The sequence below is a fragment of the Eleginops maclovinus genome, chromosome 18, assembly GCF_036324505.1.
Source record: "Eleginops maclovinus isolate JMC-PN-2008 ecotype Puerto Natales chromosome 18, JC_Emac_rtc_rv5, whole genome shotgun sequence".
NCBI lineage: Eukaryota > Metazoa > Chordata > Actinopteri > Perciformes > Eleginopidae > Eleginops > Eleginops maclovinus.
In genome coordinates, this window is record NC_086366.1 from 6,076,709 (window position 1) to 6,099,573 (window position 22,865).

The window sequence follows — 22,865 nt, forward strand, 5'->3', positions numbered from 1 at the left end:
TTCTCTGGTAATGATCAGAAGTTCTGAAGTGTTTCTCTGTCAACAGTCCATGTAGTATAGTACCTTTCCATTGCATACTGAGGCAGATAACACCAGTTTAGATGAGGCGACGCTGCTCATTGTGTTCTGTGTGTGCTCAGGAGGGACACTTCAAACCGCTGAAGTGTGAGGAGTGGCCACTCTGAACATCAGATACACTCTTTGTGTTTATCGCCGTGGTGTGAAAACTCAGAGCAGAAGAGGAGGAGATGCTAGAGACCAGAATTATATCTTTCAAAAACGTCTCTTTTAGCTTTAATGACTCTTGGACTGGACCAGATTATTTACATGCAACTTTCTCAGGAAGACCCTTCCCGCTGCATCCATCAGTAAATCATAAGGTTTAGTTGTTGAAACTGAAAATGACGACCAATCCGGTAAGTTCTTATTTTATTTATATGAGTTTGAAGAACTTGTCAATAATTAAGCTGCACTTATAAGTAGAGCAAGTCTTATTCATACTTAAATAATTATTATTTTATGTGTACTGTTTTGTTTATGAAATTCTGCAAGAACTTGGCTTTTGTTTTTCCAATTCAATTTAAATAATAGTATTATTATTAGTAGTAATATTTGTTATTATTATTTCTCCTCCAATCAAGGACCATGCCTACATATTCATTAATATATAGATACCTGCACACTTATAAGTACAAATATAATGTTACAATTATTTGAACTAAAATCTCAAATTACAGTCGAATTAATGTTGGCAGACTGGTTGCCCAATATCCATTTATTTGCACCATTGGAAAAAGTTTTAAAGGTTATTTTTAAAGGGGCTTATTGTGCTCAAGTGCCTCTACTGTGAAATGTTTCCGTGCTTTAATGTTCAAAAAGGTATTTATTTGAATGTTTAGAGGGAAGAGCATAACAGGCCCTGTTTAAAACAGCATCATTACAAGCTTCCTCTCTCTCGTCACATGTGTTTTTTCTGTTAGTACCTCGACTCGGGTTCTTGTTTTATCGGTGAAGACGGGGGGAGGGAACTCCCTCCAGCCGATCGATCTGATGTTCAGCCGCAGTATGTTCATCATCTGGCCCCGAAACCTCCACCTGAGATCAGTCCCTCCATCCCCAAACGCAAAGGTAGTGCAGAAGGTCTGATGGATGTAACTAATCCGATGTTAACTGTAGATGTACAAGATGATAACTAAAATAGATTCAATTTATGTAACTGTCAACAGCATACATGTTAATGTTCTTCCAGTCTCAGTGTGTGTGTGTGTGTGTGTGTGTGTGTGTGTGTGTGTGTGTGTGTGTGTGTGTGTGTGTGTGTGTGTGTGTGTGTGTGTGTGTGTGTGTGTGTGTGTGTGTGTGTGTGTGTGTGTGTGTGTTTCCTGTCAGGTGTGAAACAGAGGTGTGTGAGGTTCACTGTGGTCGCTGTGATCTGCCTGCTGCTGCTCACACTGATCACTGGGATCCTCCTGGCTTATTACTGTGAGTGCACCGTTTATATCCGCTGTTATAACTCATGTGCTGCTACATCCTCTCTGTGAATTAAACCTGGTCCCCTCTGGCCCTCAGTCTCCTCGCCCTGCGTGCACGGGAGGCAGTGTGGGGACGGCAGCTGTGTGTGGGAGTCTCAGTGGTGTGACGGGGTGAAGGACTGCCCTGCAGGCCAGGACGAAGCAAGCTGTGGTAAACAAGCTCCTTTAAACAAAACCACAAACAAGCATTATTCTGAGCTTCCTTTTGAAATACTGTTTCTATGTGGGGCTTTTATTTTGAAAGGCTTGGGGAATAAGATGAGGAGAAAGACAGGAAATGGCCCTTATGTCAAAACAATACAAGTATCTTAACAGTTTAAGTAATATATTTCCTAAATCAAACTGTAACTCAAGATATTTCTGTAAATTGCTCTATATTTAAAGTATTATTAAAGTAGTAGTTCATGCTTTTGTTTTGAAGGCAGATCTGCATACAGGGAATTGGGTATTTATTGGTAAGTGAAGGAAAGCGTCGATTAGGTACAATAAAATGTGTTGTGTGTTGTGTGTGTGTGTGTGTGTGTGTGTGTGTGTGTGTGTGTGTGTGTGTGTGTGTGTGTGTGTGTGTGTGTGTGTGTGTGTGTGTGTGTGTGTGTGTGTGTGTGTGTGTGCGCAGTGCGGCTGCATGGCTCCAGCTTCCTGCTGCAGGTCTACTGGACTCAGGGTAAGAACTGGAGGAGCGTTTGTTCTCAGGGCTGGAGCGAGCAGCAGGGCAGAGCCAGCTGCCAGGACGTCGGATACAGCAGGTACCATGTTTGTTATCACTTTCATTTCAGTTTCAGCAACAAAAAAAGAAAGACAATATGAATGAAAGACGAAAAAAACAACAAAACACCAAATAAAATAAAAGTGTACAGAAAAAATAAATAGTTTAAAAAAAGATAGAAATAAAATAAACTTTTGCAAAGATATTCAAACTTTTGCCAAACGTTTATTTTTCATTCAGCTTCATCCATGTAATTTATACACGTAAAGAAATTGAGAAGGAATAACAAATAAATACCTTTTGTCTGTTTTTAACCACTTCACTGTGATACTTAACTGTTGCTGTTAGTAATATCTGTTAAATATATTTATTAAAGATTTGTTTTTACCGGATATAGAAGCTGCAATGCATGTGAAGGACTGTTGTGTTTAATATTTTCTGTTATGTGCTTTGACAGGGGCACATACTTTAAATCAGGCCACCAGCAGACTGACGCTGATGATGGATTCTTAATATTAAAGACTGACCTTAACCCTGAATCACCCATAATGCATCAGCTCGTGCTCAGGTTAGTGACCTTGTGGAGATGAGTTCAGATAAAGTTGTTCATTTTGAATCAATAAAGACCTAATAACACCTCAAATACACCTTCTTTTTTTTGCCATCTGCAGCAAAACCTGTCCCAACAACAGTGTGGTGACATTGCATTGCACTGGTATGTGATAACTGTTTCTAATATACAGTTGTATATGTCGTACTAAAAAAAAAAGACATATAAAAACACATATTACTGAATCTAAAGCCTTTGAAACTTTAATTATGAACCCTTTGAACTATGATACTGATGGAGTAGAGAGCCGATTGTGTGTGACCCCTGCAGCAGTGTATGCGTCCTCTCTAACAGCACTTTTCTCCTCAGACTGTGGGAGGGGGGTGAACTCCAGCAGGGCCTCAGGTGTGCAGCAGGCCTCTCCAGGGGCCTGGCCCTGGCAGGTCAGCCTGAGGGTCGGGGGCTCCCACCGCTGTGGAGGAGCCGTCATCTCCCCCTACTGGATCCTCACTGCAGCACACTGTGTGGCATGGTGAGGCCTTTTCATTTTTAAAGGGGCCCTATAAGGCCTATTTTAAGGTCTGCTCTGATTGGTCTGATTGTCACACAACAAACAAAGATGCAATAAGTGAAACTAGGAAAAAAAGACAGACCTAAATGTCTTCTTATGTACTGTTGTTTTGGATTTGTAAAGCACTTAATGTTACCTTTTGTATAAAAAGTGCTTTATAAATAAAGTTTGATTTGGTTCTTTGCTGTCGGTCCCCTGCAGGACCTCTGGTGCTGCAGACTGGCTGGTGTATGCTGGAGTCGTGCGTCCTTCAGACACTCTGTTTAACCCTGCTTACACTGTGAGCCGCATCATAACCCACGAAGGCTTCAACAGCATCACGCACAGCAACGACATCGCTCTGATGAGGCTCTCCAAACCCCTGCACATCACAGGTGCTAATAGGGATTTAAAACTAGATGCACACACACAGGGGGGCAAACACAGTTCTGAACACTTACAGAAAACATATCGGTGAAGTTAATCACTTTATACTTTTACTTTATCGAGAAACTCCCTCTGGAACACAGAGTTTTTAGCCTTTGCAGACCATTTACTTGCACCAAAACCTAAACAACACACTGGTATCTGAGTGTCTATCATTTCATTTATTTGAAACCAGGTGATACTGCGTGCTGTGTTCAGATCTGATGGATTAAAAGACTCCGCACAGTGATATTTAACAACAGAAATATCCTCTTCTCTCGTAGCCTCCAGTGATATCGGAGCTGTGTGCCTCCCAAACGTTGGTGTTTACGTCTCTGCTCCTCAGAAAGGCTGGATAACAGAGTTTAGTCGCACCGTAAACACAGGTGAGACATTTTGGTTGCGTGTTTTGTGAAGATATCAGACATTGAAACCATTGAATGCTATTTAAATGTAGCATTAGTACTTTTCCTTTTACGTGCTGCTTCCATTGTGGTGTGCTACCACAGGATGGCACCAGAGTCTTTATTATTCCTCATCCTGCACTCACTGTACTGTTTACTTAATGAAAATGTGTATGGAAGAAGTACCTAAACAGATATTGTTTGCCTAAGTAATAGTAGCAAGACAGAAATACTCAGTAACACTTTGAATTCCTTGTCTAATGTCTCGTTGTTCTGACAGGCGCTCCTCACCTGATGGAGGCTCAGGTTTCTCTTGTTGATGCTGCAAACTGCAACCGCTCCGTCTCTTACAATGGGAGGATAACTCAGGACATGCTCTGTGCCACAGAAGCAGACGAAGGAATCAACATGTGCCACGTAAGAAAAAACACACTTTCCTTTCTCATAGAGGTCTGGACATGCAATGTATATTAAAATGTATATACTCATTTATATTCATTATCATTTTAATATTTATATTTTATGTGGAAATACATTTATATTCATTTATTTGTTCATTTCATATTTTTTTGTATTCAGTATTCTTATTTATTCAGCACTTTATCCTTTCTGCTCTTGATATTGTTGTTTATTTCATTCTATTTGTATTTCATTTTATTTTTAACTTGTGTGTAATACCTGTTCACTTTCTGGTGCTGTGCCGAAACTATTTCCTAATTTGGGATGAAAATATATCTCATTTTTAATCAATGAAGACATGACTCTAAATTCAGTTTGTTTTAATTTGACAGGAAGTGCCAGACGATTGCAGTGTGACTGCCGCGGGGTTAATATGTTTATGTGTTAGCTGTAAATACATTCTTTAAATAAACCTGAGTGATCCTGTGGAAATGTACTCGGAGAGAAAGAAACAAACGGTCTTTATAATCACATATTTTCTGGTACAATTCCAGTTTTCTTTCACAAATTGCACTTCCTGTTCTTCAAAGAGGCCGATGCATTCCCATGCTCTTGTGTAACATGCTTCGAGGCTTGGTCAAACAAGACCTGCATTATGTTGTGTTCATGGTAACAGCTTCAGATAAACAGTTACACACACACACACACACACACACACACACACACACACACACACACACACACACACACACACACACACACACACACTCAAAAGAAACCGCTCATACACTCCAATCAACAATGAATGTAAAGTCAGAGTGCTGAGGTGGCAGCTGACCATGATATCATGTCTTATTTATATTCCTGAGAAACCTTAGAAGACCTCTAGTGCTGAATAACAAGCATTATCTGTTTGGATTTCACCAAAAAGAGAGATTAAGATCAATATAACGTCTTCAAACTTAATGGTAGGAGTCTTAATAAGGGTTATATGCAGAGGTGGAAGAAGAACTGAGGCCCTTTTATGCTTACTTTCAAGTTTTATATTTGTATTTTGTTCCTCAAAGTTTCCATGCTTTAAAGTTCAAAAAGCTCTTTATTTTCCTCATACTGTCTGTGCTGCAGCACCTCTTTTCACCCTCTGTCTGAAACCAGAGCTCAGTCTGCTCTGATTGGATAGCTGGCCGGCTCTGTTGTGATTGGTCAACCACTTAGAGATGTCCCGCCCCTTAGCCTATCGCTTACAATTTGTTGGAGCGCTAGCCAATAGAAGCGTTCCCAAAGTGTTCCATCGAGATGTCACCATGACCCCCGAAGTTAATAAAGGTCCAATGGAGGAAGAGGGATTTCAGCCTTTGCAGACCATTTACATGCACACAAACCTATAGAACACATTATAGGAAAGGGGAAAAAAACCAAAAGAAAAACAGTGCCGGTTAAAGTAATTTGAGTATCCTTTTGAATGCAGGACTATAACTAGAGTATTTTTGCTGCTTTTAAGTAGAATATCTTCTTCCACCACCTATCTATAGACTGTCGTCGATAAAAATATCCCTCATTTTATTTTTTTGTCTCAGACTGACAGCGGCGGCCCTATGGTGTCCCTGAAAGACGGAGTATGGTGGCTCATAGGGGACAATATTTGGGGGGAACACTGCAACGAGCAGAACAGACCAAGAGTTTATGGCAGCGTCACCTACTTCCTGGACTGGATTTATCATCAGATGAAGGTAAAACAAACTAAAAAGATATCAAAAATAAATATCAGATTCCAATAAATGCTCCATACTGCTAGTCTACTTTACTGGGCGAATACACATTGTATTCTTAATAAAAACTGAGTTTATATAATGTGTAATTCATCTTCAATTTGACTGTAAAACTACTTTATCCCTACGGTTTTTAAACATATTTTTTCTTTAACAGAAGCATCAAGATGGCTGATAACGGAACCAACGACTTCAGATTCCTTTTTTTTTTTTTACAGAGAAACATAACTTATTGTCTATATATTCCTTTTATCGGTTGCTGTTCATTCATAATTTAATGCAGAATGTTTTGCTCAAATACATGTCAGAAGCTCAAATTCACTATGTGTTCTTATTATTATCTTATTTTTTCTTTAATTGACAGCAGGAGTTTTTTCTAGACAGATATAATATAAGAGCATTACTTGGGCGCTGATCTCGTATACGTAGGTTACATCAATTCTCGCGAGAACATGACGCCTGTAAACAACAACGCGACGTCGGAGCTCTGCGAAAACACTGACGGTGTATTTCACACAATATTTTGGAGTGATTATACCATTTTTGACAGAAATATGGTTTTCTGGCTTCACTTTACGGGGAAAATTGCATTTTCAGTATGGAGGGACCACATTTTAACCTTTGCATAACATTTACATGCACAAAAACCTATAGAACAAATTACAGAAAACAAAATAGGACCCCTTAAAGAAATAGGGTGCAGCACCCCCGTTAACCGGTTTAGACAAAAGCCTGAACAGTTATTATATTTGTCCCATTTTTATATATTTGTGGATATATTTTTTTCTTTCACTTAATAGGTTTGTTAGCCAATGAAGATACCATGTGTAAACTCAAGAAGTCACATCAAACTTGTCCCCATAGACCTAAAGGATGCTTTGGTTTCTGATTTAACTCACACACAAAGATATCTTTATTGCGTTCAATTTATTACATTACATTTTTGATTTGGTCACAAGTTTTTGCGGCACAAGCAGGATTTTGGCACCAAAGATATCACTTATAAATAAGCCAACATTGAAAGATACAAGTGTACCTTCAATCTGACAACTTTGAATTTGGAAAGACAATGAGATCTAGCACGTGTCATATTTATTCATTAACATATGAACTTGTGTAAAATGATACCTTGTTTTTTTTATTGCTAACAAATCAGCAGACAGCTAATTGAAGTCAACTGAAGGAGTGTGTGTTTGTGTCATTTTCAAAAAAAACCTTGCCTTTAATTGTACTGTTTGTATAAAATGAGCAGTATAAATACATACATATGTGCCAAAAATGTAAGATTTGGGATTACAATACAATCGCATTCAGGGAGATTTAAATAAACGTAGACAGAATTAGTAGTAAAATGACATTAATACAACACATTGCATAACTGATCAAAAAATACTGATCTCTAGTTTTATGATACACTTTTGATTGACTTTAGAAACAAAGTGCAATTCAGCTGACTGTGTTTATCAGCAGTGAGACTTAAAGGCACTACAGGCGCTGTAAACGTGTGTACAAATATTCTCCTATTAACAGTGATCGTTTGAGCAGCTTTTCTCTACTTCAACACACACAGGCAGGCTTTCAATTTAATCTTACTTCAAAGAAGAGCGGTGCAGGAATAAGTCCTTATACATGGAGATGAGTCAGCATTTTACCACTTCCAGTTTAATCAAAGTAGCGACAAAAACAGCGGTTGCTCACAAGCGTCCTAAATGACACGACTGAACAACATTAGCCACCTTTAGCTTAGCGGTGGTGACCGTGCTGTAGTATGTTTATAGCCTAACGTTAGCTTTTTACTCCCAAAGTAAATGCGCAGAGATTATCCTACTGATCAAATGTGTACGTTTCATAAAGGCTTGTCTGCCCCAGATCTTATTTTTCTGCAAAATCCAATGAAAAATAGAACAGATTTTTGTCAGGAGCCCTAACTTCTTCTTCAAGCTACAAAAAACCTCAGTACTGCACCACTTTATATAAGAAACGTTCCTTCATTGATCACACACTGTAGTAAATCAGACTGAGAAGGCACATTTGTGGTTGTGCATTTAGAAATGAATAATACAACGTTTGCCTCGAGAGAAAAATATCAGTAGCTTTAAAATGGTTCAAAATGCATCAATTGTCCGTAAGCATCTTGTGATTGTCTGTAACGAGAATGTCCTATATTTCCCAGAATACCTTTTGATGGGTCCAAAGAAAATAAGCATGAGTTTGATTTTAGTGCTCTCTCAAAATACACTCAAACTGAGTCGGTGTAGTTGCAATACTGATAGACAACAACAGTTTCTAGCTGAGCAAAAGCAACTCATACCCATCAGGAAAAACTGTCCTGAAGCTACACAGGTTATGACCTTTCCAGCTGCAGACTGTGTAGAAATTGCATCTTTTCTTCTCCTTAGCCTCTAAGGATGTCTTTCTTTGTGTCACATACAGTGGAGGAAATAAGTATTTGATCCCCTGCCAATTTAGTTAGTTTACCCACTTACAAAGACATCAACAGTCTGTAATTTTGGTAGCACAAAATGACCATCAATTGCCCTCAATCTGGGGCTCCACCATCTAAGATCTCGCCTCTTGGGGCATCAATGATCATGAGAAAGATGAAGGGTCAGCCAAAAACTACACAGGAGGGACTTGTTAATGATCTGCTGGGACCACAGTCACCAAGAAAACTATTGGTAACACACTGCGCCGTAATGGATTAAATCCTGCAGCGGTCGAAAGGTCCCCTGCTCAAGAAGGCACATGTACAGGCCGTCTGAAGTCTGTCAGTGATCCTCTGAAGGATTCAGAGAAGGCTTACGAGAAGGTGATGTGGTCAGATGAGACCAAAATCAAGATCTCAAGCATCAATTCGACATGTCGTTTTTGGAGGAAGAGAAATGCTGCCTATTACCCCAAGAACACCATCCCCACAGTCAAGCATGGAGGTGGAAACATTATGCTTTGGGGGGGGTTTCTCTGCTAAGGGGACAGGGCGGTTGACCGCATCGAGGGGAGGATGGAGGGGGCCAGGTATCGTAAAATATTGGCTGATAACCTCATTCCCTAAGGCATGTTTTGCAAGGGGATCAAATACTTATTTCCCCTAATTAAATGCATATTCATTTATATCTTTTTTTGAATGTACGTTTCTGGATTTGTTTTTTGATATTCTGTCTCTCACTGTGAAAATAAACCTACCATAAAAATGACAGACTGTTCAGGTCTTTGTAAGTGGGTAAACTAACTAAATTGGCAGGGGATCGAATACTTATTTCCTCCACTGTATGACATGTTGTGACAAAGAGAATAAGAAAGAGGCACCACCGAAGAAGAAATGTGAACCATGAACAGCACAACAGCTGTTTTGAGGCAATGTTTTTGTGGTTTCCCATCAGGAGTCAGTTTATCTGAGTGGACCTCCATGGGGTACAACTGAGGAGTGCAGTTTAGTGTCAGTCAGACTTTCAGAGGCGAGCGTCACATCTTTCTCCGCCTCCGTGGATTTGGTCTGTTGCTCGCTGCTCCTCAGTCCGTTTCCTCTCAGTCACTTGATGCGGTGGCGGACCAGAGAGGACTCGTCGGTGATCTCCCCGGAGCGGCTCCTGCAGCGGCAGGGCAGCACCAGCAGCAGCAGCAGGATGATGAGGATCACGGCGCACACCGCCATCAGGGCGTAGGAGATCATCCAGAGGAGGGGATCCTTCTGCGGCCCCACGGAGCAGTTGGCCGCCACGTCTGCTGCTGAGAAGGGCCCCGCGATCTCTGAGAGGGCCACTCCACCGCTCACTGCAGAGGAAGACAGGACAGAAAAGGTATTAAAGAGGCCCTATTATTCTTTTAGGGTGTTTCCTTTCCTGTAGTGTGTTCCGTAGGTTTGTGTGCATGTAAATGGTCTACGAAGGCGAAAATCCCAACGTTTCTCTGCCTCACACTCCCCCTTGCCTGAAACGCCTCCATTGGACACCTTTGTTTACATCCAGAACATAGTGACATCACTCTGGAACACTCGTGCAACCATTCTATTAGGCTAAGGGCATCTCTAAGCGCTTCACCAATCACAACAGAGCCAGCCAGCTAACCAATCAGAGCAGGCTCTGGTTTAAGACAGAGGGTGAAAAGAGGCTCCTGGTAAAAACTCCTGAACGAAGTAATCCTAACAGGGAGAAGCTGACTACAATGGCGGTTAAGACAAAAACTCCCATGCTTCTTCATGACGCCACCAGACTCTGACTTTTGCCCTAAATAATAATAATTTCAGCTCTGAATACAGTTAAACCAAATATAAACTAAAGGAATAATCGCTCACACGATACTGACTTGAGGTGGCTTCCTCATTTAAGGGTATTTGTTTTACCCTTAAAGTTCTCCTGTTCGATTTGACCTGAACATACAGAAATTAAAGCCTTCCTGTCACAAGCCTTCATCCTTCAGTCTGTTTGCTTAATACGGAACAAAAGTGATCTTTGTACTTTAAGAGGAGAGAGTCTAAGCCTCGCCCAAGCTCATATTGACATAGAACTAAAGTAAAGTTGCTAAGGTTTAACATTTACCCGATCAACCGGATATACTCTGGGCTTTGGTCAGTGAACCTGAAAGTACAGGTAAATAATACATTGCTATTTCCTTCTCGTTAAGTAGCCAGGACTTTGAAGTGAAGTTAAAGAGGACATATTCTGCTCATTTTCAGGTTCATATTTGTATTTAGTGTCTCTACTGGGACATGTCTCCACGCTTTAATGTTCAAACAGCTCTTTATTTTTCTCATACTGCCTGTGCTGCAGCACCTCTTTTCACCCTCTGTCTGAAACCAGAGCCCAGTCTGCTCTGATTGGTTAGCTGGCCGGCTCTTTTGTGATTAGTGCACTTAGAGATGTCCCCTTACGCCTATCACAAAGTGTTGGAGCGCCAGCCAATAGCAGCGCGAGTGTTACATAGTGATGTCATTATTTTCTGTAAGTAGAAGAGTCCAATGGGGGAGATTCAGAAAAATGAATTGGGCATAACAATCTGTAAAACATCATCCAAAAATGACTCTTGTTGACAGATTACCATTCTAACCAATGTTTTGAGATACACAATAACCAATTAGTTCATTTACAATTTCGGAACATACAATTATTCCCAAAACTCTTATCAGTAGTCCTGCCTGTACACTCACCTGCACAGTTGCTGAGTGCGAATCCGACTCTCCGCTGGGCTCGGTCAAACACTGTGTAGAAGCCCTCCATAACGGTAGCACCGATCACTAGGCCGTTGGCTGACGACGACAACCCGAAACGAAAGCAGTCCAGTGTGCCGTCCACGTCTGTGATCGGCTGGATGTACAGCTGCGAGACGACAGAGCAGAGTGAGTACAGAGGAGGGTTTGTGTCCCTCAGGTTGATGGGCTGTTGTGTTTATCCAGGTACCTGAGGCAGGATGGTGATGCGGAAGGACTGGCTGGTGTTCGTGGCCCTCAAGTAGATGGACAGCTTGGGGAAAAACCTCCAGGGCGTCTCTCCCTTCAACCAGCAGGCATACTTGCTGCCATCCCAGAACCCTGAAGAAAAGTCCTGGATCTGAACCAAAGAGAAGCAACACAGGAACAGACAGAGGGAGACAGAAACAGAAGGTCAGCTCAGCACCGACACAGGGCTTCTGCTTCCTTTCATTTACCCACTTGGGATTCATCTGCAAGGTCTATTAATTAAAATGTTGCTTCAAGGTTCCAATTAACCTTGGGCTCTGTTTGCTTGCAGTTACAAAAAGGTGTAAAATGTATAAAGCAGCAGGAGGAGGAAAACAACAGGCATGCACACACATATCTTTTATAGCGGGAAAACTTGTGATCCTTCCCCTCAAAGCGACTGCGTCCTTGAGCGGCAGACGGGAGCTATCCTCCCCTGCATCGCTCCTCTGACAACATGTTTCATCACCGTCTGCGGAGAGACGGCAGCTTACCAGAGAGGTGCGTGTGATGGCGTCTACCACCGCATTGAAGACGTTGGCAGGAAGACGCAGCAGTGTCGTCCCGCTGTCGACTATAGCTTTATCCATGTTGTACTGAAAGAGACGGAGCAGTGCAGTGTAAGAGCACTTCAGTTCAGCAGGCTCCTCAGGAGGACGGTGTGGTTGGAATACATTTTTTAAAGTAACCCTCCCAACCCTGGTATCACCCTTACAATACACTTTCCTGCTTTTAGGATAAGTTTGTGTGTACCTCTCTGCAATCCAGGTCCAGATTCTGGTCGCCCACCTCCAGTTTCAAAACCTCCACCTGATAGTACCACTCCTCTACTATGGGGGTGTACCACACGGACCCCTGATACAAAGCCGGCTCAGCCCCACCTATGATCTGAGGAAGAACAAACCTGCGTCAAAACCATGGCAGCAAGTCAAAACTATTTCATTTCCTGAACCTCGATGTAAAACGTCATGGATCAAAGAAAAATGTAGGAGAATTTATAAAGACTTAGGTAAAGACTTCCATGGTGCTTAGAGAATCTGATTTCACTGACACTATGTTAGTGTATCAAACAAAGTTCGATGTTATTGATGTGAGTCTGCTGTGGTGAAACTAGAATGTTCTAAAGATGGATAAGTAAAATGATCCTCCGTACGTTATGACTGATGGTGAAAAATATCACTTCCTTACCAAGAATTAGGCCGGCCTCGACTAAAAGCTTTTACAAGTTGTCCACTAGTCGTCACACATTCATGATTATTTTTATTTTTTGGGCTTTACAAAATAGATTCAGTTCCAGGGCTGAGAAAGAACGTTATGATTTATATCATGGTATGTTGTGTGACATATAAAATATAATATAACTGTGATAATAAACCATTGAAATATATATTTTTACAACAGCAAAGCGCATTTCGGTACGGCTGTCCGCCTGTTAGCGACAATGCTAACTGCAGAATTGCAGTAATCAGCCCTAATGGGTCAGAACAAGCAACACAAAAGAATACATGTATTTACTTTTTTTTTAAAGGAATATAAGCTACCAATCACCAAAGTAAAAGGTCGTCACAATGACAATAGTTGCCCTTCTGTCAACTTGTGTTAGAGAAAAATCTAAATAAGTATTATTTGTATAAAGTGTACAGTATATAATCCCTCTACAATTTGAGATGATTCATAAACCCAAGCTCCCCGCCATCTCATCCATCTGCCTGAGTCAGTGGGTCACCTGCTGGAGATGTAGCGACAGACCTGCTCTCAGCAGGATGCTATCTTAGCTTAATTAGCTCTACTCTAACTACACCGGGCCTGCAGGAGAGGAACCACACTGACAGCAGCTTCTATGTTTTTAAAATCCAACCAAAGTTGTTTCTAAAAGCAAATCAACTTCCTACTCCTTCACTGCGAGTTGGACCTAGCCACCAACTTTTTATTTTATTTTTATAGCACCTTTGAAACTAATGCACCAGCACTAACGATGGCATGGCCTTTTTGATGCGAGTATACTTATGTTTTTTTCTTGTTGTTCTTAGTTGGTAACTTTATTATTCATTGCACTCATTGCAAGTCGCTTTGTTTGCCATTGTGCAATTATAAGTAACTTTATATTCTGCTGGTTAGATTATAAATCATAATCATCAAAATACTTAACTTTAAAATGATGTAGTACGGTTGAGTAATGTTCCACAGACTGTTCGGGTCAGAGGGTTTGTTCTTTTGGCCAAACTTTCCAGTCAAAGCTTTTTTTTATTAAGTTACTAGATCCTCCTCAGCCCCTCCTGACTACTCACAAGACTGCCTCCTGTGGGGTCCGCTGTGCTGCTGGCTGACAGTCCAGCACCGCACATCTGGAGGGAGAAGATGTCCGGGATTCCCAGCTGCTGCACCAAAGAGTTGAAGAAGGGCTCCACGGACGGGTCAGGCTAGACGGGAGAAGGTGTGAAATTATTAACTCCTGCTATAAGATGGTACATTTTCCCTTGAAACCAGAGCCCAGTCTGCTCTGATCGGCTAGCTGGCCGGCTCTGTTGTGATTGGTCAACTGTTTAGAGATGTCCCGCCCCTTAGCCTATCACGTACAATGTGTTGGAGCGCTAGCCAATAGAAGTCCTGATTGAAACAATATTCTGACCACGGTGTGAGGAGGTTGTTAGAGGTTCTCATGTCAGTGTTGTGTTATAATGTCACGCATGACGAAAGATCTCAGGCAATTTTAACCTGAGGAGACAGCAGCAGAACAAAGAGGTCAGTGTGCGTTTATCTGCCCGGCGATCACTGGCATTGGATCCCAAAGGTTGCTGTACCCGGCGCAGAATGAAAGCATGCATTGTGCCGGTTTACGTCCCTTCAGCACTAAACATCCAAAGCAGAAGCTGGGAAGAGCATCTTAAACTGGAAATCTATATTACAGAAAGAAATGCCTTATTACGCCTTGCAGCTGAAAACCATAAACACAAAACTGTTTCTGTTGTCATGTGAAATGTCCATGACTGCACCCGGATAAGATCTCCGTTACTCCGTTAACAGACGTGTGACAGCAGGAAGTAACGCACTATTTCTTGATTAACTTGAAAGGACCTGATTTGTTCTGCTTTCTGTGAGCCCACACTTAAGTTTTCAATGTGTGTGTTACTTCCGCAATTAGACAAAATGTAGTAGAGTAAACCTTATATGGGGTTTCTTTGGGATGATTTGACCAGCACATCTGCAAATGCATGACTCTGCTGCTCTGAATGTATACTGTCATGTTTGATTGTAAGTCACTTTTAATAAAAGCATCAGCTACTCTACATTTTAGTCTCTTACCCGTGCCAGCATGGGATAAGCCAGTCCCAGGATGCCCTGCCAGTTGATCCCGGGGAGGAAGAAGCCTTCAGAGGACAGGATGGCAGCGATGTTGATGACGAAGGTCCCGTTTGGGCCGTTGGGGATGGAGACGCTGTCAATGCCCAGTTCACCTTCCCAGTTTCCCTGCGTGTACCTGACAGCCACAGTCCTGCCAACTGACTGGTATGTACTGGAGCTAAACACAGGGGGAAGACATGAGTCATAAAGTCCTGTGGTAGGGAGGGGAGCTATAGAGCTACATGTGTGGTACTCAGGCTTTTGGAGTAACAGATTACAGAATTACGCAACAAGGATACAAAAGACTAACTGTATTCCCTTACAGTTACATAAAAGAAACATGTAATCTGATTACAGTTTCATTTCTAAAAGTTGGGAATTACTAGCAGGACATTTTTGATCCTAAATATCTTGGTTTTTCTTTTTCTTAAGCCACGTTGATCTGTTGCCTGTCCTTGCAGTAAAGTGATATCATTTTCTGAACTAAACAGACTGTTCTTGTAGGAACTTGATGAGAAATCTCTAATATAGAGTATATCTATTTACCACTTACTTAACACACAATATAATTAGGAGCAGAACAATTAAGCTACAGAAGCACCTGCTCAGTTTAACATATAGCTGGCATTTATTGAATAATAAACAGATGAATATTACATTTACCAGTGTGCTTTCCACAGCTACAACTTACTCAAGCTGATAAAATATATATATACACACACAATATAGAGCACTGGAAAAATAATACACAAAATAAATGTAATAATTAATCTCCCAGCCCGTGTTGGAAGAGCTATGATGAGAGCATAACCAAAAGTCAATATTGTGTGTGTGATATATCCTGTAGTTCGTGTATCAGATTACACTCACAGCGCAGTGTTGAAGTAGTGAGTAATGAAAGGGTGTGCTGCCGCAGCCACGGCGAAGTTACTGCTGCCCGTATCCACCAGGATGTTCACCTGAAAAAACACACAGAGTTCGCTTTAACTGGGATCTGACTCCAACCCCACCCTCGCTTACACAGCTCCTGAGACACAGGGTAAAAATAACAGCAGTTAAACAGGGGGACGTATTAATAGGAACGCTTTAAGCTTTTAAGACGGTCGAGTTATACAAATAATAATGTTAATAATAAGAGACGTGGAGGACAATAACACAATTCAGAGTTAATGGAGAGTCAACTGGAAATATCAAAGACACACAATGAAGACTATCAAACGTCCACAGCGGAAACAATACATAAACAAATAAAATAAATCCTAAAAAATCAGGTGCAAAAGACTGACAGTAGTAGTATCGCACATTTATATAGAGAATGCAGAAATGACTATGAACCTCTGATTTAATTGCTCACTAATGTGTGATCTATGAGACGAATGTGCCTGCCTGTGGTTACTGACATGCCTTTATGACCTCTCCAGCCCTCCTGGTATGTGTCATGTGCGCAGTGGGGACCAGCTAACAGCAGTTGGGATAATGTTGTCCTACAGGCATTAAATAAATGAGCAGGAACTAATTAGCTTGCATACTTCTGTCACCTCCGCTTCTGAGCAAGGGCCACATTTACACTCACATTCCTCACCATGACGGGGTCGTAAAGCTAATGCCCCACAGCCAACTGATGACTCAACAACAGAGGCGTCCATACTGTGGCTCTTCACTAATGTCACATGACACAGTCTATGGTTATACATAAAACCCCATTCACAAAACGTCCCCGCTATAATCAATCTGTCAGGGCGTCTGCCTCTTTGGCTCACAATGTTTTAGAAAGACCAGAACAGCAGGAAGTAGTTTATTTAAAACTTTAAAGTGTATGACAGGCAAGGAACAAAGAATTCCAACAATTAAATGAAGACCTCCACACGCTTAATTGCTCAAGGCTATCACATCCAAACCATGTCCAATGAGAACCTGCTCATCTTTATACTGCACTTCAGGACAAGTCATTTAGCTGAGGCTTTTATCCAAAGCAACTTCGAGTAAATGCAATCCACCAAGAGGATCGACATTCAGAACAGCAAGATCCAAACTATTTTAAGTGCTATTGCATTAGCTTTAAATAAGCATCCTTTGATAAGATCCTTAAAGAGGCCCTGTTGTATCCTCTCCTGTAGTGCGTTCTATAACGTTTTCTGTGCCTGTAAATGGTCTGCAGATCCTAAAATCCCTGTTCCCTCCAAAGGGAGTTTCTCTCCAACACAACCACCCCCCTGCCTGAAATGCTTCCATTGAACCCCTCTGTTTACTTTGGGAACATAGTGACATCACTATGTAACACTCATGCTTCTATTTGCTAGCCCTCCGACACATTGTACATGATAGGCAGAGCCAACCAGCTAACCAAACAGCTCTCCAAACATTGTATGTGATTGGCTAAGGGGCGGGACATCTCTAACCTGTTGACTGATCACAACAGAGCTGGCCAGCTAACCAATCAGAACAGACTGGGCTCTGGTTTCAGACAGAGGGTGAAAAGAGATGCTGCAGCACAGGCAGTATGAGAAAAAGAAAGATCTTTTTGAACATTAAAGCATGGAGACATGTCACACTACACCAGATTGGTATGTTGGTGTTTCCAATGTGGAACCTCGAAAGTATCATAAATAATTCCTTGTAACCCACTGCCACTTTGATACTGTGGTGTGCATGAAGTCATTCTAAAACAATAAGTAATTATGTGTCATCAATTAGGGCACAGGAAGCCTCAGCTGGCCCGTCTGTGGGAGTCAGGCTTATCAGTTCCTCCTCATTGGCCGGGCGCGAGGCCCATCACTGTGACTGTGCCATGTAAAACCCTGCTGCTGCCGCCGTCCAGATGGCAGCCCTCCACTCACAACAGGCCTGAACCGGCCAAACAGGCCAGATTGGAAAATACTGAAACCTTGTGTCGGGGGGGGGGGGGGGGGGCATGGGGGTATTTCCTTATCATCACACCGTCTATCTTTTCTGGTCACTCTATCCTCCCTCAGCTCGGCTGCTGAGCCTCGGGCAAATCCCCACCCCCGCTGCAGATGAGCGCTCGCTGTTTAATTGGCAGAGGCTCCGTGGCGGCAACGTGCATCTGCTACCTGTTTGTACCAATTAGCAGATGTGAGGCTCTCCATTCGACACCTCCGCCTGGCTGTGCCACACGCTAACAGATGTCGCAATTAGAGGCTCATTTGAATAGTGCCTCATTTAACACCGCGGCCCTGTTATCACATCATCATTTAGATGGAATAATATTGAGAGAATAACTCAATAGAATTGAATTACAGGACATTTTGGCACAGTAAAACCAATTCCAACCAAAGTGTAGTGAGCACTGGCATGATAAACTGATGAGGCGACCTGGAAAAGATATCTAACTGCGATTGTTTTGACTGATTTTACAATTGCGGTATGGTATATATGAGGAGAAATATCCAAAGGTGAAACCATTGACTTCATCCATTCTTTACATTATAACTGCTGTAAGTAAATAAATTGTGATGTACGCTCATAACCTTACCTCCGTGACATAATGACATCACTATGGAACACTCGCACTTCTATTGGCTAGTGCTCAAACACATTGTACGTGACAGGTTAAGGGGTGGGACATCTCTAAGCGTTTAACCAACCTCAACAGAGCCGGCCAGCTAACCAATCAGAGCTGGACATCTCTAAGCATTAAAGCATGGAAACATGTCACAGCAAAGGCACAAAATACTAATACTAATGCGAACCAGAAAATAATCCTATTTAACATATCAGAGAATATGTGTGCACATACTGCATAAAGCATCATTCATGTGAGAAACATTCAAAGTAATAATTGTTCGAAAGATCATTTGTTTACTTCATCAGGGCGGTGGTGGCGAAGTCCATAGGGGCTTGGCCTGGGAACTGGAAGGTCACCAGTTCAAGTCCCCGAAACACCAAGTGCCACCGTGGTGTCCCTGAGCAAGACACTGGTTACCTACACTGTTCCCCGGGCGCCGTACATAATGGCAGCCCACTGCTCCTAACACTAGGATGGGTCAAATGCAGAGACCGCATTTCGTTGTCCTAGTACTTGTACTCTGTGCAATGACAATAAAGTTGAATCTTCTTCTTCTTCTTCTTCTTTGGCATACTCAGGCAGACTTTGCAGAGCTCATTCAGAAAACTGGTCAGCTGACACAGGTCCCAAACGCACATTTGCATCAGCTTTAATTTTGACATTGCAGGAAACACAGGTGTAGCAAAAGATTTTTTAAAAGACTGATGTTCGTACTTTATAGGTTAGCTGCTTTCAGGGTACTGATAATGTGCTAGCTGGATCACTAAAATGGCTCTCTGGGACACTAAATAAAAGTGAGCAATCATTAGTTGCACCTGTGCTTTTAATGCTATGACAGGTAAATCAAGAACACAACAAATATGTGAATAATGTTCTTTTTAAATGAATGTGCTTGTTTTTTTACCATACGATAATTTAATCGAGTTGCAAAATAAATAGGATTTGTTTGTGTAAGTAAGTAGCATTACCATGATTTGATCCTTTGATGTACTGGGGATTAATTATAAAAGAGTCATTATAATAAATGTGCAATTGTTTATCTGTGTTATGCTGTCTGAGGAATTTAATGTTGCTTTGAACAGATTATAGTTTGGAGAATTTTCTCTTATAAGCAACCACTTAAACAGTGTTGTTTGATCAGAATGGCAGATATTAGGGCATTTCTTTCCAAAGTACAACTAAAGGCAGGTTGTTAGGTTGTGTGCTTTTACAAGTTCTGCATTATCCTCTTCGAGGTTGACACAGGGCAGGCACCACTGATAAGCCTCTGAGCAGACAAAGTCTTAGACACTGTGATCTGTTTAACCTGAGAAGAAGAGAAGTCATTAATGAGATAATTCACCTTTGGTTTAGTCTCCATTTCAAACACATCTTCTTACAACATGCAGCTTTAAACCTACAACACCCTGAAGTGTCATGTATTTTTAATACTGATGGGAAAATCCCTCAGCCGATTCTTCCGGGAGCGTTTAGTCCTTCTTAATCATTAATATGATCTTGTTAGGCATTTTAAATAACACGCAGAATAAATTGTAAATTAAGAGATGGCCTAAAGGAAACCAAACACGCAACCAGGAGTAATCACACTTCCTCATCAGGGCCCTGCATTTACATACACATTGGATTTGATTGTCTGCTTATAGACTACAGACTAAATGAGCTCATTAGCTAACTCAGGCACATTTACATTGAGGTAGAAATGTTGGTTAAAGTGCACTGTCAATGAATAGTTCATATTTTAAAAAGCACATGTGCAATCACAAGAAAATAAGCATCAACTATGCCTGGATCAGGGCTGTTTTGCACAAATGTGGAGCTCTTTACTCCCTGGGAGCCTCATAATCCCATCAGCTGCCTGCTAAGAAACAGTGGTCCTCACAGGCTGCATCATGTGAGTGCATGTGAGTGCATGTGAGCGGGGCTTTAGTCTACCTACAAACCCCAGGGCTGCAAAGTCCTGATCCAGCTGCTGCAGCCCACAGCCATGTTTCCAGACAGGCCTCCAAACAATCAAATGATTTTATTTATTTAAGGACAGTGTTAGAAAAACTGTTTAATCTTCCCAAGATCCAAGTCCCTGTTCTAATGTGGGTCGTATTAACCAGCCATTTAATAGGCGTTGTAATTTAATATAAAAAATGGCCTAAATAGGAAGCCCTGGGGTGAGACAGAAACAGTCAGCCCCCTTCAACGGGTCACATGGTGGACGGACCGGCCCCTGTTCACACACGGCAGACAGAACATGCCAGACATAGGGGACTGAATATAGCCAGTGGGGGAAGAAGTACTCAGATCTTAAACTTAAGTTAAAGTAATGATACTGCAGTGTTAAAATACTATGTTACAAGTGCAAGTCCTGCATTTAAAATGTTACTTCAGTAAAGATGTTAGCAGAAAAATTAACACAAGTGCCAAATCTAAAGCACTCATTATCCAAAGTGGCCATTTAAGGAATAATATGTATTACATCACTGGATTAAAATGAGTGATGCATTAATATGTCAATCATTTACACGTTGCAGCTGGTAAAGGATATCTTAACTTTAATGATTACTAATCTTGTCAAAAAGAAATGTAGTGAGTAAAAAGAAATGTAGTAGAGAGAGTATAAAAAAGTAGCATAAAATGGAAATACTCAAGTCAAGTACATGTACCTCAAAAATGAACTTAACAAAATAAAGAGGAAAGGGAATTGTGCAACACAAAAACAGACATACAGAGGTGGAACAAGTACTTAGATCTTGTGCTTGAGTAAAAGTAGAAGTACCACAGTTTAGGAATACTCTGTTTCAAAAGTCCTGTCAAATTGTGCTGTGTGTCATTGTGTTGATTTGCCAATTTCAGAGGTCAAAGGTCGAACCAATTTAAATGACTGTATTCCACTCCAGGTGTAACTAAAGTCTTATTTTAGTGTTGATCATATTGTTTATCATTGATCCATATAGCAACTAACACACATTAATGCATCAATAATTATAATCAAAGAATACATTACATATTGAAAAGGGTCATTCTGCTGTACTTTTACTTTTGGTACTTAAGGTATATTTTGATGCCAATACTTTTGCACTTTCACTTTTGCACAGTAACATTTTGAATGCATGACTGCTACTTGTAAACTGAGTATTCCTACACTTTGGTACTTCTACTTTTACTCTGAGTAGTTCTTCCTCCATTGGTGATAACATTACCTTTTGCCCAGGATTACCAAGAGCCATCTCTATGTAGTAGCCTCTCCCAGAGTCTCCCTGCAGGTTATCCACCATGTCCAGGAAGTCCACGGTGCCGGTGGGATCCGAGGCCAGCGAGAGGCCGGTCCCATCGGCCGCCAACACGACCCTGCGACTCAGCTCCGAGGAGACGTTCAACTTCCCCGGGTAAATCTTCAGCGGTATCACGAAGGAACACTTGGACACGCCGAAGTACGAACTAAAAGCAAATATGAAGATGAAGGTAGAGTATGCCATGGTGGTGTTGATTAGTTAAAGTTGATAACGGGCATAAGAGAAGTCTCCTTGTTTAAAGTTTGCGGCTCAGTTTAGCCATCGTGGAAACGCCTCCACTGTGGGGACCGACATCATGAAAACGCTGCCTCTCCGCTGTCAAGAAGAAGGGAAACCCTCAGGCATGTTCACACAGTTTGACTGTTTTACTGTCACTGTTTGACTGCAGTCGATTAACTTCTTCTCCGGGATGTTTCGCCTCCATAAGTTTCACTCCTCCTCCAATTGTGTCACGCTAACTCAAACAGTAAACACCACTTTCGGTTGTTGGACCTTTCAAAATAAGATAGATCAAAACGGGCGTAACGGACAAAATAACGAACGCATTGAAATGAAGAGAAAAGGAGAAAACACCAACATTTTAATATTTTATTTTATATAAATCTTCAATAATGTTGCCTCAAAACCAGTGGTGTAAAATTAATAAATAATAAGTAATAATTAAATACATTTAATCAATTAATGTCAATGACGTTCTCCACTCGAATCGTGAACGTCAATATTTATCATTATATTTAATTTAAATGAAACGATAGCGGTTTTTGTTTCTCTTTTATCAATATATATTATTGATTGATTATTATTAATATATATATAGTGGAGACTCTTTTATTTTGAAGGCACAGTGGCGTCGACGTTCATTACCTCCGGTTTTTTAACAGCCTTAAAGGTGAGCAATTTCCAACCATAGTAACTTCAATTGATGTAAACACACCGGACAGGTACCTTT

At 41.3% G+C, this 22,865-nt stretch overlaps 2 protein-coding genes across 2 annotated transcripts; one reads left to right on the forward strand and one right to left on the reverse strand.

Annotated features, from left to right (window-relative positions):
• Positions 1 to 153: 153 nt before the first annotated feature.
• On the forward strand, positions 154 to 6,654 carry LOC134880381 (transmembrane protease serine 2-like). Its single transcript, XM_063907315.1, has 13 exons — positions 154 to 416; positions 981 to 1,128; positions 1,387 to 1,479; positions 1,567 to 1,680; positions 2,146 to 2,275; positions 2,693 to 2,803; positions 2,907 to 2,950; positions 3,155 to 3,317; positions 3,558 to 3,730; positions 4,046 to 4,147; positions 4,446 to 4,582; positions 6,142 to 6,294; positions 6,491 to 6,654. The coding sequence occupies exons 1-13, from the start codon at positions 402 to 404 to the stop codon at positions 6,506 to 6,508; spliced, it is 1,401 nt and encodes a 466-aa protein (XP_063763385.1). The 5' UTR covers positions 154 to 401; the 3' UTR covers positions 6,509 to 6,654.
• Positions 6,655 to 7,210: 556 nt separating this feature from the next.
• bace2 (beta-secretase 2) lies at positions 7,211 to 22,343 on the reverse strand. Its single transcript, XM_063907314.1, has 9 exons — positions 21,824 to 22,343; positions 15,977 to 16,065; positions 15,068 to 15,284; positions 14,053 to 14,184; positions 12,518 to 12,652; positions 12,259 to 12,360; positions 11,727 to 11,876; positions 11,477 to 11,645; positions 7,211 to 10,104 (listed from the first exon to the last, which is right to left on the reverse strand). Exons 1-9 carry the CDS (start codon positions 22,097 to 22,099, stop codon positions 9,863 to 9,865), a joined length of 1,512 nt encoding a protein of 503 aa, XP_063763384.1. The 5' UTR covers positions 22,100 to 22,343; the 3' UTR covers positions 7,211 to 9,862.
• Between the last annotated feature and the right edge of the window lie 522 nt (positions 22,344 to 22,865).

What these genes read in the sequence shown, in the direction of transcription:
- LOC134880381 (XM_063907315.1), top strand. An exon ending in CCAGGACGAAGCAAGCTGTG is followed by an intron (nt 1,681 to 2,145) that starts GTAAACAAGCTC and finishes GTGTGTGCGCAG; the next exon opens with TGCGGCTGCATGGCTCCAGC. An exon ending in GGTGACATTGCATTGCACTG is followed by an intron (nt 2,951 to 3,154) that starts GTATGTGATAAC and finishes TTTTCTCCTCAG; the next exon opens with ACTGTGGGAGGGGGGTGAAC.
- bace2 (XM_063907314.1), bottom strand. Translation starts at nt 22,099, where the DNA reads ATGGCATACTCTACCTTCATCTTCATATTTGCTTTTAGTTCGTACTTC. An exon ending in ACCCCACAGGAGGCAGTCTT is followed by an intron (nt 12,653 to 14,052) that starts GTGAGTAGTCAG and finishes GTTCTTCCTCAG; the next exon opens with ATCATAGGTGGGGCTGAGCC. An exon ending in GCATCACCATCCTGCCTCAG is followed by an intron (nt 11,646 to 11,726) that starts GTACCTGGATAA and finishes GTCGTCTCGCAG; the next exon opens with CTGTACATCCAGCCGATCAC.